This window comes from Schistocerca gregaria, chromosome 8 (assembly GCF_023897955.1).
Source record: "Schistocerca gregaria isolate iqSchGreg1 chromosome 8, iqSchGreg1.2, whole genome shotgun sequence".
Classification (NCBI taxonomy): Eukaryota; Metazoa; Arthropoda; class Insecta; order Orthoptera; family Acrididae; genus Schistocerca; species Schistocerca gregaria.
In genome coordinates this window covers 244,225,029-244,243,794 of record NC_064927.1, presented here as the reverse complement: position 1 = coordinate 244,243,794, position 18,766 = coordinate 244,225,029, and the positions used below count along the sequence as shown (strand labels likewise).

The window sequence follows — 18,766 nt, the reverse complement described above, 5'->3', positions numbered from 1 at the left end:
TGTAGACTAAAATTGTTTGTTGTGATCCAGTTGTAAATAAACATATTCACTTATTTTCATTCCTTTGTGTAGTGCACTCTATTGGGGCTTGGGGCTAGAAAAGGCCTCATATTTAATCGTGTTACAAATGCTAGCTAAACTACACCAGTGCATCAGCATATCTGAGGTGATCCTGTATAAGTTAAGAAAGCCTGTATAAGTTAACAAGTTATCAATGCTAATTGATAAGTGTAACACACAAAAGCTTAGAATTTAACATAAGATACTGTCACATTTTTGATGTGCAGGATGTTTACTCAGTTTCAAAAAGTGACTTCGAGTAGTGTTTGCCTAATTAAATAAATTGCATTTCCATTTAATTTTGCATACTGATGGTCTTATGCTCTTCTTACTAAGAGAATTAGATATACTGCATCAAAGACAAGTGATGAAATGGGTGAAGCTGTGCAAATTAGATGTGACAAAACACCTGCATTTTGTAAGTGTGTGTCCATTAGTTTGTAATGTTGATACAACAAGTCTAGTAAACTGTTTCAGTTGTATGTTAATCATATACGTATTATGAGCATATTGTTGCAGCTTAGTTTTGAAATTTTATCATCTTACATTTTTAGGTTCTTCTCATTGATACTGGTGTACCAAGAAATACTTTGCAACTTGTTGCTAGTGTTGCTGAAAAGCAAAAGCGCCTAAACAGTGTTATCTCTTCAATTCTTGATGCTATGGGATCTGTTGCTGTTGAAGTTGTAGCAGTACTGAATGACATGTGCGCTGCTGGAGATATATTTTCTACTAGCATGTCATTATTGGAGGTATGTATTTTTCATTATATATGCAGGTAAAGAGCAGTTTGCAAGAATTTCAAGAAATGTTTTTCTGTTATTTTGTAGAATATAAAGACAAGTTTTGTGCAATATAGCATTATTGACTTCTCCAGCAGAAGCACATATAGCAAGTTCAACTTTAACCAGGTTGTTGCACATCGTAGTAATTGTAAGCTTGTTGTACATTTACACCGAAGAAGTTAGCAACCAATGTACTTTCACATTTCATTGTCAAATTTGTATGTCAGTGTTAGTATCTAAAATAACCTTTTCATTGTGATTTGATGCGACTACTGTATTTATGTTACATATATATTTCTCTACTTATGACCATTTGGCCTGTGTCTTGTTTAATTAATTTTTGGAACTGCATTTTGTTCTGTCATGCAGTCAATATAATTTTTATGTAGAGCAAAATGTATTACAGTCTCTGACATAAGACGTGTCAGCTCATTGAATTTAGCAAGAGTGAAAACCCTCACCACAAATGAACCACTATTATGAGCCTGAAAAAACAATGATGGTTAAGACTCAGGCTTCTCTTTACAGACTGAAATTGCCAAGTAGTTATGTGTGTTTAGATTATGCATGATTTCCTTAACTCAGTGCAGACAGTCGTCAGGCGAGCCTCTTAAATGTGCCGTGGCTGGTGCTTCACACATCCTTTTCTAAGAGACTGTCCTGTTGACAAGCCATAAAACTCAATATGTTGTTCTTTCCTGTAGCAGTAAGGGGACATCATGATGCACTGTAGAATTCTGAAGTGTAATGTGTTCTCTGTAGATGCTTTAAAACTCTTTGACTTGCTCAGTCTTAAATACTGCACATTTCAAAAAGATTCATCTGACTTCACAGAATTTTAATTTACATATGAGTGAAGAAAGGAACTAGCAGTAAATTTTAGTTTATGCGTAAGACTATATGGAGTTTTTATTCTTATAAGAATTGTTCAATTTTACAAGAGTATACCTTTTACGTCCGTGCCATTCAGCCTTGGGTATAGTTTACAATTACATTGTGAGATTTGTATGGGTTTTCCTGCTGACGAGACGGGTGGCACACTGGATGAGCCAAATATTGGAGAGTGGTTTTGTGTGTTCTCTGAGAAACAATGTTAATGAAAAGAGAGAGAGAGAGAGAGAGAGAGAGAGAGAGAGAGAGAGAGAGAGAGAGTTCGATAGTTTTGGTTATGTGACTGTTCACTATTAGTTTGTAACCCAGAGAATAATGCAAGTTGGAAACATTTTTCCTACAAATTTTCTAAGTCTGTCCTGATCAACTGTCAGCATCAATATTGTATCTCCCATTTCATCTTCATCTACATTCTCTTCCATTTCCAAAATATTGTCCTCAAGTACATCGCCCTTGTATAGACCCTCTATATTCTCCTTCCACCTTTCTGCTTTCCCTTCTTTGCTTAGAACTGGGTTTCCATCTGAGCTCTTGATATTCATACAAGTGGCTCTCTTTTCTCCAAAGGTCTCTTTAATTTTCCTGTAGGCAGTACTTATCTTACCCCTAGGGAGATAAGCCTCTACATCCTTACATTTGTCCTCTAGCCGTCCCTGCTTAGCCATTTTGCACTACCTGTTGATCTCATTTTTGAGATGTTTGTATTCCCTTTTGCCTGCTTCATTTACTGTATTTTTATATTTTCTCCTTTCATCAATTAAATTCAATATTTCTTCTGTTGCCTAAGGATTTCTACTAGCCCTCGTCTTTTTACCTACTTGATCCTCTGCTGCCTTCACTACTTCATCCCTCAGAGCTACCCATTCTTCTTCTACTGCATTTCATTCCCCCATTCCTGTCAAGTGTTCCCTTATGCTCTCCCTGAAACTCTGTGCAACTTCTGGTTCTTTCAGTTTATCTAGGTCCCATCTCCTTAAATTCCCACCTTTTTGCAGTTTCTTCAGTTTTAATCTACAGTTCATAACCAATAGATTGTGGTCAGAGACCACATCTGCCCCTGGAAATGTCTTACAATTTAAAACCTGGTTCCTAAATCTCTGTCGAACCATTATATAATCTATCTGATACCTTCTAGTATCTCCAGGATTCTTCCATGTATACAACCTTCGTTTATGATTCTTTAACCACGTGTTAGCTATACATAGAGGTTATGAAGTTCAATATAATACTCAAATGCTTTTTCATGTATTTCCCTCAGCACAGATACCTGATCTGTTGTTGACCTATTAGGCCAAAATCCACACTGACATTGTCCTAGAATCTCTTCTGCATATGGAACTAGCCTGTTGTAGGTAATGCCAGAGGGAATCATATAGGTTACATTCAGCAGGGCAATTCCATGGTAATTCAAACAAGAAGTCTTGTCTCCTTTCTTATGGATTGGTTGGATTACCCCTAAGATCCACCCTTTTGGGATTCTTTTCTGATTCCATATCAACTTCATAAATTTGTGGATTCACTCATGAAGACCAGTTCCCCCATTTTTCAATAGTTTTGCAGTTTTTCCATCAGTTCCTGGTGCTTTGGAGTTTTTTTTTTTAGATTATGATCTACCTTCTCTAATGTTGGTTCATATATCTCTGGATCTACAGCGTAACAGAGTGGCTGCACACTCCTGATATGATTGCCATCCAGAATTCCCTTGAGTATTCTCTCCATCTGTCTAGAACGTCTTGTTTGTATGTCAGCAAATTTTCCTCTTTGTCCTTACATGCTGTTATCTTTGGTCTATGTTCTTGAGTTCCTTCTATAATTTTCATATGAAGTATTCTGCTGTCATTACTGGATAGTGCTCTTCCATCTCCTCTGCCTTTCTCCTTATGGCTTCCTTTTTTTCTGCTACATGCCCTTGTTGCTTCTATTCTCTTTTCATTATAAAATGCTTAATTTGATATAGTCTTTCACTGTAAGCACTTTAGTCTTGCTTCCTTTCTCTGTTCCACTGCCTGTCTACATTCACCATAGCAGTCTTCAGTACTTAGTCTCGGTGTTTCCCTGAGTATTTAATGCGCTGTTGTCAGAATGGCAATTTTGATTGAGTTCCATTCTTTGTCTATATTGTCTTAATAATCTTTTGTTTGTAACTCCTGTCTCAGTCCATTCTGATACTATTGAACAGTGGACCTATCTTTGAATTGTTCTATATTCCATTTCTTTACTCTGGTACTACTTCCTTTGGCAGCTACAGCATGTTTCTGCCTCATTTTGCCTCCTGCTAGGTAACTGCTAGAATCTGATTTAGCTCCTCAAAAAGAGCACACATTTCCCTTGCCAGATGCTTGTGTCTTCGGTACCAATTATGGTCTATTTGATTTGCTTCATTTCTTTCTGGTGTTTTCCAGGTCACTTTGTAGACATTTTTCCTCGGGAAATGGATACTCACTACCTTAATTTTATATCCTCTCTACTTCGACCATCATCAGTTATTTTGCTCCCCAAGTAGCAAAACTCCTTTACTACTTTAAGTGTCTCATTTCCTAATCTAATTCCCTCAGCATCAACCGACTTAATTTGACTACATTCCATTATCCTCGTTTTGCTTTTGTTGATTTTCATCTTATATTCTCCTTTCAAGACACTGTCCATTCCGTTGAACTGCTCTTCCAAGTCCTTTGCTGTCTCTGACAGAATTAAAATGTCATCGGCGAACCTCAAAGTTTTTATTTCTTCTCCATGGATTTTAATACCTACTCCGAATTTTTCTTTTGTTTCCTTTACTGCTTGCTCAATATACAGATTGAATAACATCGGGGAGAGGCTACAACCCTGTCTTACTCCCTTCCCAACAACTGCTTCCCTTTCATGTCCCTCGACTCGTATAACTGCCATCTTGTATCTGTACAAATTGTAAATAGCCTTTCGCTCCCTGTATTTTACCCCTGCCACCTTTAGAATTTGAAAGAGAGTATTCCAGTCAACATTGTCAAAAGCTTTCTCTAAGTCTACGAATGCTAGAAACGTAGGTTTGCCTTTCCTTAATCTTTCTTCTAAGTTAATCGTAAGGTCTGTATTGCCTCACGTGTTCCAGTATTTCTATGGAGTCCAAGCTGATGTTCGTCGTGGTCAGCTTCTACTAGTTTTTCCATTTTTCTGTAAATAATTCGTGTTAGTATTTTGCAGCTGTGGCTTATTAAACTGATTGTTCGGTAATTTTCACATCTGTCAACACCTGCTTTCTTTGGGATTGGAATTATTATATTCTTCTTGAAGTCTGCGGGTATTTCGCCTGTTTCATACATCTTGTTCACCAGATGGTAGAGTTTTGTCAGGACTGGCTCTCCCAAGGCTGTCAGTAGTTCTAATGGAATGTTGTCTACTCCAGGGGCCTTGTTTCGAATCAGGTCTTTCAGTGGTCTGTCAAACTCTTCAAGCAGTATCGTATCTCCCATTTCATCTACATCCTCTTCCATTTCCATAATATTGTCCTCAAGTACATCGCCCTTGTATAGACCCTCTATATACTCCTTCCACCTTTCTGCTTTCCCTTCTTTGCTTAGAACTGGGTTTCCATCTGAGCTCTTGATGTTCATACAATTGGTTCTCTTATCTCCAAAGGTCTCTTTAATTTTCCTGTAGGCAATATCTATCTTACACCTAGTGAGATAAGCCTCTACATCCTTACATTTGTCCTCTAGCCATCCCTGCTTAGCCATTTTGCACTACCTGTCGATCTCATTTTTGAGACGTTTGTATTCCGTTTTGCCTGCTTCATTTACTGCATTTTTATATTTTCTCCTTTCATCAATTAAATTCAATATTTCTTCTGTTACCCAAGGATTTCTACTAGTCCTCGTCTTTTTACCTACTTTATCCTCTGCTGCTTTCACTACTTCATCCCTCAAAGCTATCCATTCTTCTTCTACTGTATTTCTCTCCCCCATTCCTGTCAGTTTTTCCCTTATGCTCTCCCTGAAACTCTGTACAACCTCTGGTTCTTTCAATTTATCCAGGTGCCATCTCCTTAAATTTCCACCTTTTTGCAGTTTCTTCAGTTTTAATCTACAGGTCATAACCAATAGATTTTGGTCAGAGTCCACATCTGCTCCTGGGAATATCTTACAATTTAAAACCTGGTTCCTAAATCTTTGTCTTACCATTATATAATCTATCTGATACCTTTTAGTATCTCCAGGGTTCTTCCATGTATACAACCTTCTTTCATGATTCTTGAACCAAGTGTTAGCTATAATTAATTTATGCTGTGTGCAAAATTCTACCAGACGGCTTCCTCTTTCATTTCTTACCCCCAATCCTTATTCACCTACTATGTTTCCTTCTCTTCCTTTTCCTACTCCTGAATTCCAGTCACCCATGACTATTAAATTATCACATCCCTTCACTACCTGAATAATTTCTTTTATCTCATCATACATTTAATCAATTCCTTCATCATCTGCAGAGCTAGTTGGCATATAAACTTGTACTACCGTAGTAAGTGGTAGTAAGTGGATGCTTTGTGTCTATCTTGGCCGCAATAATTCGTTCACCATGCTGTTTGTAGTAGCTTACCCACACTCCTATTTTTTTATTCATTATTAAACCTACTCCTGCATTACCCCTATTTGATTTTGTATTTATAACCCTGTATTTACCTGACCAAAAGTCTTGTTCCTCCTGCCACTAAACTTCACTAATTACCACGATATCTAACTTTAACCTATCCATTTCCCTTTTTAAATTTTCTAACCTACCTGCCCGATTAAGGGATCTGACATTCCACGCTTTCAATGTGACATGCAGAAAATACTAGAGAGATGACACCTGGAGATATTAGAGTACCCCTCGCCTTGCTACCTGTTTGACGAGCCCTTGTGATTGATTTATATCTAAAAAGGGAAGAACCATTAACGCTTCCAAAAAACATTACACATTATTTCTACCACAAGCTGCTGTCTTCAATCACTCTTATCATTAAATTATATACACTGTGACATACAGTGCCTGACAGTAGTTTGGAAACTTGACTGTAGCAGGAACTTACAGCAAAGAGTGTATTTATTTCACTGAATTGAATGTGTTGGCATTTGTTTTACTGAACCTCGTGTGAAGTATAATAATATTATAATTATTATTGTTACATGGCCAGTCTTCATGAAGTGAAACAACTTTAAAAAATTAATTTCAGGAACTGGTTGACATAAATCAGTCGCTGTTGAAAGCTCTTGGAGTATCTCATCCTCGTCTTGATGAAGTTGTGCAGTTAGCTGCAAATGCTGGATTACATGCAAAGCTGACTGGTGCTGGTGGTGGAGGATATGCTTTTGTGTTTTTGTCACCATCAGTAGAAGCCAACAGAGTTCAGCTGCTGAAAAGATTACTTGCACAGCATAATTTCCATTACACTGAAACTGGGATTGCAGGTCCAGGTGTTATGCTTCAGGAGGAGCAGGGCACTATTTGATATTGTTGCTGTAAAATATATGTTTCTGTTACTTCATACTGTCAAAATATTAAATGTGCTTTATGTATAGAAGCAAACCACTATAAATGTATCATCATTTATCATGTAAATTGGCACCAATCATGCTCATATATGGATTAATATTCAAAATGCTTGCAGTTGATGCAAGTTTTTCATTTAGTAGAAAATCCTCTGTAGCTTATCAATTGGAGTCTATAATTTCTATTTTATATACAATATTAGAAAGGAATAAAGAAGTTTGGGATGAAATTTTTTTGTGCTGGTGTAAAATTTGCAGAGAAACGGGTGCTTTTCAAATACATTAATTTATCTGCCCCTCTGATAAAACTTATGTCTTATTTTCAAGCAGAATGTCATTTATTTAATTTTATTAATTTTTTTCCAGGTTTTTATGTTTGAGATACATCCTAGAAAAATGCTCCTGGCAAAATATCAACAATTAATTTCATGCTAAAATATTTGTGTATTTAATTCTTTGAATAACTTGATGTTTGCATCAAGCAGTTATTTCTTTGCCTTTGATGTGTATTCAGTTTTGTTGTGTTATTTACTTAATTATGATGTACTGGGTATGTATGTGTTTATCTACTGGGCATGTATATGTTTGGATTTTATCTATGAGCTCACCATTTGAGAATTGTTACATTTATGTTATTTGCAGTATCAGACAAAGAACAAAAAGAAAAATACTTAGCAATAGTTTGAAAAAAAAAATATTTTTATGTGCAAAGCTGAGTGCATGGAGCCAGCTAGAAATCACACTTATTTAGAAAACCTCTTTATGTACCTAATAATCGTGCTACATATAAACTGCATTTATTTTAATTGCATTTTTTTCTTTTATACAGTGTACATTTTTTCCTTTAGTAAAGAACAAAATTTTGTGGTATATAATTTGTGTACTATGTTCTATACACAAATCATCAATGTTACTATGTGATGAAAAATGGTTTAACGTATGGTGCCAAATCTGTGTGTTTTTATTGCAGTGCTAGCAGTATGGTGACAAGATAAATTACATTTTTTTAAAAAATGTAATATTATATGATTAATAGCATTCACAGGATGGCATTAAAAATCTAGCAGTATTTCACTATATTAAATAGAAGAATTGAAGTTTCTTGTAGTAGCATAAAATGCTTGAAGCAAGAATCCCTTCTATCAAATGTTTCCATTTCATTATTCAAGGCAAATTATAAATTTAACTGACATGATTAAAATAAATGACACAAAGTGAAGTACAAAATTTTATTTGTGCTGTGTATGAATTTTACCAATAAGCAGGACAGACAAGAAGAGAATAGAAGCTTCTGAATGTTGAAGATGAGATGGGCAGATTAGGTAACTAATGAAGTGGCATTCAATAAGATTGCTTACATTCATGGAGTCATTGAGGGAGGTAGCAGACAATTTTATTATCAAAGCAGATGTTTAAATTGAAACTAGAGTCTGAGTGTACAGAATGAAATTCAACTTTCAGTTTTGAGTGCATATGTATCCCCATCCCTTTGATTATGTGCAAGTAGGTAATGGTCAGTCACATCATTAGTCTCTTGGAACTCTTTCCCCTGCTGTGGTAAATATTGTTCCCATCAACTTAATTATTTTAGTGTGTATGCGATAGACGTCCTTCACACTTCCAATCCATCTTGATGTCTAGCAGAGGCTTGCTAAACTTCATGGAGCAACTTCTTGCTCGTTTCATAAAACTTTTATATTTTCAAATTGCTCAATTTATTGTTCAACTCAAAGAACACTATCAATATCACTGTGGCCTGAAACGTATGAAACTTTCATTATTCAGTTGTGCATTGTGTTACTAATTTTAATACAAAATTCAGCTAGATAATCTGATCCATGGTCTGAGCAATTGCCACTTCTTCCCAACTTTCCAAAATTTGCCCTCTGTCTTAAGGAATGAATTAAAGGTTCCAAAATCCAGGATTAGTTCTCATTAATGTGACCCAGCCATTGTGTCTCATCGTAATTTTATACTTGGCTGTTTATTTGTCCACAGATCTTTGGACAGTAATAGGCATGTCAGCTTAATATCACAATAATTCTAATTAAAAACAATATTATGAAAAGGATAGATTGCTATTCACCACATAAAGGAGGCACTGAGTCACAGATAGACATACTGAAAAGAAATCAACATTTTAGCTTTCGGTCAAAAGGCCTGCGGAAATAAACTCAAATACTTACAACTCCTGCCACATGGCCACTGTCTCTGGTCCTGGCCGCTGTGGCCTGACTTCTAATTAAAAGTTTACAAACATGCAGGTGGCTGCATAATTACTTATAGGCCTGATTAATTTAAAAGTTTAATATTACAATAATTATTCGCATTTTATGAATCATTCCACAGACTGCACTAATTGCACACAACCCTTTGGGCTTATATCTTGGACCACGATGATACCACTACCTTTCCATTACATTCTTTGTGTATTTCCCATTAATCTGTCTGATAACTATTATAGTGATAGGAATTCAGACACCATCATTTTTATCTGTGTTGCAGTTCCAGCTGTAGGCTTTGTTCATGGTAGTAAGTAGAACTGTGTAACAGAAGCTGATTTAATTTTTAGCAATTAAGAGGATCATCCACAAAGTAAGATCCGTTTCTATTTCTATCCGCGCCAGCACTACAATCGCAGTTCTGAGCATTTGGGGCAGTTACTCTGACTCAAGGAGAAGACATGTACACCATTTTCAGATTGCTGCTGCTGATATGTGCTTTGTAGTGCTTTATAATGTCAGCTGTAATTGAAAATGCCACCGCATGTGAAATAAGATCTGTGATATGTTTTCTAAATGCAAAGAAAGTTAAACTAAAGTAAATTCATCAGCAAACCTGCGAGGTTTACGGACAAAATGCTATGAGTGATTCAGTGGTTAGAAGATGGGTCTGACTATTCAATGAAGGACATGATCAAGTACACAACGAAGAACGAAGTGGATGCCTGTCTGTGGTTACTGATGAACTGATTCACTGGGACATGTTTGATCATCCTTTGTACAGCCTGGACTTCGCTCCTAGCGACTGTCATCTCTTCTTACACCTAAAATCTGTCCTTGGCATTGGACTCTCATTTGGGAGGGCTACGGTTCAATCCTGCATCCGGCCATCCTGATTTAGGTTTTCTGTGATTTCCCTAAATCGCTCCAGGCAAGTGCCGGGATGGTTCCTTTCAAAGGGCACGGCCGACTTCCTTCCCAGACCTTCTCTAACCCGATGAGACCGATGACCTCGCTGTCTAGTCTCCTTCCCCAAAACAACCAACCTATCTGTCCTTTGTGGTCACCACTTGAACAATGATGAGCTGAAATAACATGTTACCACATGGTTGAATGAACAGGTGGCAACTTTCTATGAAGAAGGCATACAAAAACTTGTGCCACGCTATGACAATTGCCTACAAAATTTCGAAAGCGATGTAGAAAAGTAGTTCAACAGTTGTAGATTTTTGTAGAATAAATATTTTTTTCTGTATCTGTACACGTTTGTTGTATATAACCAAATGGAACTTACTTTGTGGACATACCTCGTATATTTGATTAATTGTTATTTTACCAATAATTTGGATGTGATTTGTTCTTAGAGGTGTCTAACCACTGAGTTTATATCTAGAAAACAAACTCAACCATAAGTTCTCAAGTGTCATGAATATGATAGATGGGAGCTGTCATGGATTGATGTCCTCATCAGAGTAGTGCACAGAGGCCTGGCCTGTGAGCGGCAGGTGCACTTGACTAAAACCTTTTCTGATGAGGCGAGCCCTTGACATCACTGCATGGGCTGAGCAGTCTGGCACGTAAGCAACAGTGTGCTATGGGTTCAGTATTCACACACAGAGACGTAGCCCTTATACTGTGGCTGCACAGCTCTGCACTGAGTAAGCCCATTATGTTACCACGCGGGCCGAGTAGTGCTGTGCGCAAGCACTGGTATGCTGCAGACTACGAGCTAATGTTAGCTTTGATGCTGCTGTGAGCTTTGGTCTATGAGTGGTGAGTACAGCAGTGCTTAGTGGAATGGTGAAACTTCTTCATTTCTTCCTTAACACAGAAAATGAGCACAGGAACTAAACATTGTTTGTGGTGGAAGGAGAGCATGTTGAGAAAAAGGGAAGTAAAAGAAAAATTAATCAATCCAGAGTGCAAACTTCACAGCCTGAAACAAATCTCAGAAGTTCAATTTGGACAGTATTTAAGCCTATAGAGCACAGCAATCTGAAAAATGTTAAACTTCATGTGCTGTTCACTGTTCAGTGAAATTTACACTCGTGCAGAATGGCCAAGTGTCACTTTGCACATTTCTTGTGATGTGTGATTGTGTGTGTGTGTGTGTGTGTGTGTGAGTGTGTGAGTGTGTGTGTGTGTGTGTGTGTGTGAGAGAGAGAGAGAGAGAGAGAGAGAGAGAGAGAGAGAGAGAGATAAACAAAGGTCTTGTGAGGATGACGAATGCTTTTCTAAACCTGCTCAAAAGATAATTGTCAATAAATGCGTGGATGTATGTGCACAAGACGTAAGGTCATATGGAACTATTCAGACAGTAGTCAACCCGTGCAACTAATGGAAAAGTATCCCTTGACTGTGTCACAACACATTGCATATAGTGCTAAGCCTAAGAGATGTTATTATGCATGAGGTAATTCCTTGTATATTAAAAGACTCGGCCACTACGGACATGCGGAGATGTAGCACAAGAAGAAATCATTATCTGACATGTAGTCTCCTATTTTGCTGACTGAACTCTGATATCGTGTTCTGTTTACTACCCAGTTCACAGATGAACCGAAAATGTGAAACAATTTGAAGAGGATTGTCAAGACTATTTGTGTCACTTGGTATTCATGGCACTGCTTGGAAGACAAGAAGCCTTTTACGACTGATCAAGGTTCCAACATTGTTTTTGCCCTGCATAATTATTTGTAGTTGAATTATTGTTGCCATATGCTAAATACAGAGGTATGAAATGCTTTTAACCCAGCATATATATGCATCAATTGTCCACAAGATCATTGTATTTTGACTTTGGGAGATGAACTTGTCATTTATACAAAGAAAAGTGGCCTTGTCAATATTGTTGGTAGATCATGGGAATAGTCCTGTGATACTCTCTCTGCAATATCTGGCTGATAATGTTAGAATAGGAGGAAAGTCAGTATTTGACTGTGTGTGAAAAGCTTATGAAAGGCTTGAATTGAAGGGATATATATTACGGTGATGAACAAACTGATTCCTCTTCTTACTGTACTGCAATTTTTATACGTTATCATTTAATTTATAGCAAGTCTTTTAAAAGATTAGGATTTTTGCAGCCCTTCAAGGAGGCATCCGAAAAATTAGAACTGGAGAATTTACATGCACTGCACCTTGTGTTGCCATGAAGGATGACACTATTACATTATTTGACTTGGGCACCTCAAGACAGATGAGCCTCTGAAATAGGAGCTTTGTGTAGACATCTCAGAGGTAAAGATAATTGAACAGAAGTGCCAAGAAGTAGCAACTTTTCGCTAACCATCATTTAAAAATGATATTTGAGAACAAGACATGAAGTCAGGGCAGAGGTGAGACATACAGTCCATTTATTGCTACATCATTAGCTCCCCAGTGGCCTTTTTTCAAGGGCACTGCAGACTCTCAATCAAAAACAAGGTCATTGACAGAATCAAGTATAGGCCTAATAGGCTCAGATATGATATTCCCTTGTTTACAGAACAGCCGAATATGTGAGAAAATGTCATCAGATCACCCGATCGAATTTGTGAATGACCTGAGTGGAGCTCTGAAATTCAATCAAATACTTCAAATAGCTTCAACAACAGGACATTAGGTTTTGTTTTCAATAAACTTCCATATTCAGAATAAGGCTCACATTATTACTGATTTGCAAAATGGTATATTAGAAGATTTTTGTATTTTTCCAATCATGTAAAAGACATTTTGGTGAAAGAGGCATGTATGAGCCGTGAAGAGAGAGTTCTTTCATCAAATTCCACAAAAACACTACCAGCGAAAGTAAAGAAGTGTGCTTTGTGGGCAGATGTCAAAGGCGGTCTTACTCTGATAGACAAACTGGAAAGATATTTCAATCAGAACTGCAAAATGGAAGAAAATGTGGCTTCTTACTGGAAAACGAGTGGGCAAAATTTTCCAACTCTTCAGAAGCTTACGAGGTAAAGGTTTTGTATACAAGCATCTAGCTCTGCATCTGAAAGAAATTTTAGTTCTGCTGGTTTCATTCTCAGTGCAAGATGGTCAGTTTTGCAGCCTCTTTTTTTATTAATGATAATTCTATCAGAGTAGAATAAGTGAAAAAACATACTAAAACTATTTTTCGACATTAAGTTTCATTCTTCATTGTTTGTAGTGGTGAAAAAGTTTTTGTTTATTGCACATTGTGTTATGTATGTTTGATTTAAGTCAGATTACTGAGCAGCAGGGCCAGTAATGGAAAGTAACATGTGAGTCGTCATCACACACTCAGTGGCCATTTAAAATATCTAACAAATGCAAGGCAACTGTGAATGACAAAATCTTTATGTGAGAGCAGGTGATGGTGGGACACGCATGCCGCATAGTGAAGTTTGACGTGTTGCTCCTGTGGGCTCAGTAGTCGGGATGTCTACCTAGAGTTGCTCGTGATTCAGCCTGCCCACTGTGGTGGGCTGCGGCAGGCTGGGGGCAGCACAGAGCCATGAGCTGGCACTTCAGATGCTGCAGGTCGGGCCAGAGAATCCTGTGAGCTCAAGAGTGCTGCGCAGCAGGCCATTCTACACTACCCTGGTGCTCATGACCACACCAGGAGGGGACCTTCCCAATTATTTTCTGTATGAATGTGGACTGTAATGTATTTTGCCAGCCGGGTTGGCCAAGCGGTTCTAGGCACTACAGTCTGGAACCATGTGACCGCTACAGTCACAGGTTCGAATCCTGTCTTGGGCATGGATGTATGTGATGTTCTTAGGTTAATTAGGTTTAAGTAGTTCTAAGTTGTAGGGGACTTATGACCTTAGTAATTGAGTCACATAGTGCTCAGAGCCATTTGAACCATTTGTAATGTATGTTCAAGGAATGGTGTATCACTTGCAGCCATGTAACATACCAGAGGAAAAGATCAGTCAGTGAATGTAGGACCATCACAATCAATTTCTGAGTGAACATTGTGGAGGGAACTGCTCGCAGTGATCACTTGATGTTTGATACCTTGCATAAGGCCATTGCTCACAGCGGCACATAACACTACATTAAACTTAACGACACATAAACTGGACAGTAGCTGACTGGAGGCTTGTAGTATAGTCTGATTAGTCACAATTTTGCCAATTTTTCAAATTATGTGTGAGATTTTTCACTTATGGTCCAGCAAGGTGTTTAACACACAGACTGTGTAGGGGTAATCCAGGCCAGAGGTGGTTGTGTTACAGTGTGGGAGTATATTCCATACATAGCTGGGACACATTTATTCAGGAGGTGGTTGTTACAGTGTGGGAGTATATTCCATACATAGCTGGGACACATTTATTCAGATTACACTGTACATGTTTCTGTTTAGAGATGGTAGTAGGGGCTGATAAAGTGATAACTTAACAAGAGCAAGGAAAAAAATAAAATAAAATGGTAGATGAAAGAACCTACCAGATAACGTATCATAAATAGCGTGACAGGTGGTGAACCTAACATGAAAAATAGTTTAAAAACGTAAATAAATAAATGCAATTGAGAAAATAACAAATTGTGAGATGGAATTGAAAAGAATTGCAGAGTGACTTATAATCACTTTTTGAAAAAAAAAAGTAGGTTACTTCTCTCGTATTCTCATATGTTTCTTTTATCGAGTTAACAACATTTTGTTTCCAAAATGCTGAATGCTGCAAATCCCACTCACAAGTATGATAGAAAAGTGTGTTCATTTCCAAAGTGACATTATTACTTTGCTCTTTTATTTCCTACCTGACTTATTTCCAATGGCTGCTTGAAATCAGGTTAACTACAACACAGTCATGGCTACTTTACTTACTTGTACGTGTGCCCTATGGTGGTACACAGAATCATGGCATATTTTGATAGTGTTATAACATCACCTTTTTTTTTTTTTTTTTTTTTTTTTTTTTTTTTTTTTTTTTTTTTTTTTTTGAGGAAAAGGAAATGTGACCCATGAGAATGGCGTAAAAACAAGAAAGTGGTTATTAATATTTATGTAGGATGGGAAGTTGCGGGTGATTGGTAGTCTTCCACAACTACACTATCTCATCATCCTGCTGCAATCACCTGTCAAAAGCCTGAATAACCACCTTTTGCAGTGCAGATCAATGTGAGACATGGAGGAAGAGCGTCTGGGTTCTGGAAGGTACCGATAGGAATATGGAGCCATGTCGGTGCCATTTTTCAGCTGAAGCTCTATGGCTTTTATAGACTGATATAGGTGGAACCACAGATTTTCAATTGGGTTTATATCTGAGAAGTTTGTTGGCAAGGGGAGTATGGTAAACTCATCCTGATGCTCTTAGAAACACAAACACTGTAAGATGTAGCATTGTCCTGCTGTTGAATGTGATTACGCCAAGGATGATATCACCCACGGAATGCCAAGAACACATTCCCCAGACCATAATGCTCTCTACTCTGACCTGAGCCCTTCCTCTGATTGTTGCAGGGAGTTTGCTAGCAGACGTTTCCTACTGTACACACCACCAACCATCTGCCCAACAAAGTGTAAAACATGATTCATCTGAAAAGGCCACCTGTCACCACTCAGCAGATGGCAAGTTGCAGTATTGGTGTGCAAATTCTATCCTTCGTCAATGATGAACAGCAGTCAGCTTGGGTGCATGAACCAGACACCTGCTCTGTAGGCCAATATGCGACAATGTTCGCCGAATAGTCATTGGGGAGACATTGTTGGTAGCCCCCTGGTTCATCTGCATGGTCAATTTCTCATCAATTGCATGTCTATTCACTCATGCATATCTTTGCAACCATTGTTAACGTCTGTCCTACATGGCTCCTGGTGCACCACACTTGGTGTGGAACAGGTTTTGGATAGTGCCATTTTGCCATGCACAGTATACTTTAACCACAGTAGCTCATGGACTGTTTACAAACTTAGCCGTTTTGGAAATGCTTTCATCTTTGGTCCAAAAGCCAATGATTATGCCTATCTGGGAGTCAGGTAAATTGCTGCGTTTCTGCATTACGAAGACATCTGGACAGCCATCTGTGAGTGATTATTTTACATTGACATCGAACAAAGGTTGTAGTCACATTAATGTGACTGGACCGAGTAATATGCATTCAGTTGCCACTTTGAAAACTGCTGCAAGGAAATGACCTGCAGTTCACAGTTGCCAAGAGACTAAACTGGAGGACCAAGGTTCAAGATTTTGGAGGTAATGCCGGAAGTAAGAAATTTTGGAATGTTTGGATAGTTCAGTTTTGGAGGAAGAAGGAGATCCCTATTGGATTTGGATTTGATCTGTTTGAGGCAGGGTTCAATGCACTTTTTTGTCAGTGTGGTAGGAGTGGGTAGTGAAGTAGAATTTCCAGTTGAGGGAGATTTTGAGTTAGAACAATGTGACTGAATTTAAGTGTTGGACTGAAAGTTAGAGGTCAACAGAATGGACGTCTTCAGAATAGGGAGATTAGATGAGAGGTTCTCAATTAAATTGGGACTGGGATTAGAAGGTGCTTAGATGTAATTGTAATTGTGATTGAGACTGGGTGAGAGAGGGGTTGGTAGTGGGTGAGACACGTGCTGGTAGTTGTAGGTTAAGAAAGAATACTACACTTCTTGATGAATTATTTCACTGGTGGTGAAGTTGTTGTCCGAGCCTACTGTTATGAAAAAAACTTGTTATGATTTCTGTCTCAGAAGTAACAATAAGAAAGAAAACCAGCAAGCACAACGATTTAGGAGTTACAATATTTGTTAAATAATGTATGCTGTGAGTGCAAAGTCTGATTCTGTAACTGAAATACATTCTTGTTTAATAATTTTTCACTTTTCTGTATGCTGTACTGAGTTGCTGTCATTTTATCTTCGCCTGCAGTGACAAAGTAGCATTATACAATTTGCCATATAATGTTGTGTAGCAGCTGTAGGCACTCTTGACTGTTGTAGTATTATTCTTCTGACACAATGACAAACGAGTCAACTTGTCTACCAAAGTTAGTCTTGGCCATAGTTGTCATATCTTATCAACCATATTAATATAACAACGAAAGCTAATCAATTAGTGACAATATAATATGAATGGATAGATAAAAAATCTGCTTATCAAGTGGTGGCAGGGGAATACAGGCACAAAAGGTTTAACTTTGACAAGCTTTTGGAACCAGTGGCTTCTTTTTCTGGCAGAGGAGTTGAAGGGAAGGAAGAGGGGCAAAGGAAAAGGACTGGAGATGTTAAGGGAAAGGGGTACAGTTCAGAAAAGCCACCCAGAATCCTGGGTCAAGGGGAGACTTACTGAATGGGACGAAAAGGAAAGACTGATTGTTGGAGACTGTACCAGACAAGATTTGAAAACCTGGGAGCTTAAAGGTGGAAGACAGTATAAAATGAAAGACTGAGATTTCTACTAAAACATTATGCACAGGTTAATAAGAGTGAAAAGATAAGTGCCTGGTATGTAATAGAAGTGGGAGGGGGGATGGCAAAAATCAAAGATGTAGGAAACTAAAATGGAGTGAAGAAAGGAGTAGTTACTGTGAAGAAATGCTGAGACGGATGAAAATGACATATATTAAGGCCAGGTGGGTGGCGAGAACCAAGCACGTGTTTTAGTGCTGGTTGCCACCTCTGGAGTTGTGGAAACTGGCGTCGTGGGGAATGTAATGTAACGGACTACTGAAGAGTGCGATACCACCCTTATAGTCGAATCTGCCCTTGCAGGGCCAGTGCTCCAATTTCGTTTTGATGATTTTTTTATTTAATATTATTGTATGTAGTATTCAATTTTGCCCAAATCTTTTTATTATATTATTCTATAATGTGAACTTTATTTGTTTATTTCTAGAGAATATGTTGGCACCAGTGTGAGCCAAAGACGTTCGTGTGTGAAAGGTAGAGAGTCGGACATTGTTAAGGTGACTGTTGTGGGGCGAGCTTGGTTTTGTGAGGTGGACTGTTGATGGGAGTACGGAAGGAAGTCTGTCGTCTTATATAGAGAGTATCTATAAATAGTATGTGATATGAAGATGGAAATTATTGTGAAAAAGTTAAATTAATAAAAATGAAGTATCAATAGTAAAACAAAAAGCGAGTACCAGTTTTCATTAGCACACAAAGACCCGGACCTAATATTAACAATGTTAGATGGATGGAACGCACCATGGCGAGAATCAAGACAATGAGACCAAATTCAGCATCTAAAGGTAAGGTATTTTAATTAGTTTTAGTATTCTGTGATGTATCATTCTTTTGTCTAAATATTAAGCTTAACATTGTCTGTTGTAGATACAGACCACCCAAGCTGGAGGGGTGTCGTCAATTGATCATCATAATCTCAGGGTTTGAAATAGCATTTAAATGAATTGA

General features: G+C 37.9%; 1 protein-coding gene across 1 annotated transcript in view; it reads left to right on the top strand.

Annotated features, from left to right (window-relative positions):
- LOC126284109 (mevalonate kinase) overlaps positions 1 to 8,043 on the top strand; it is a 124,827-nt gene extending 116,784 nt beyond the window's left edge. The window contains exons 4-5 of the mRNA XM_049982768.1: positions 615 to 812; positions 6,922 to 8,043. Coding sequence (XP_049838725.1) covers positions 615 to 812; positions 6,922 to 7,197 — 474 coding nt within the window. The 3' untranslated portion in view covers positions 7,198 to 8,043. The remainder of the gene's footprint in view (positions 1 to 614; positions 813 to 6,921) is intronic.
- Positions 8,044 to 18,766: the final 10,723 nt, after the last annotated feature.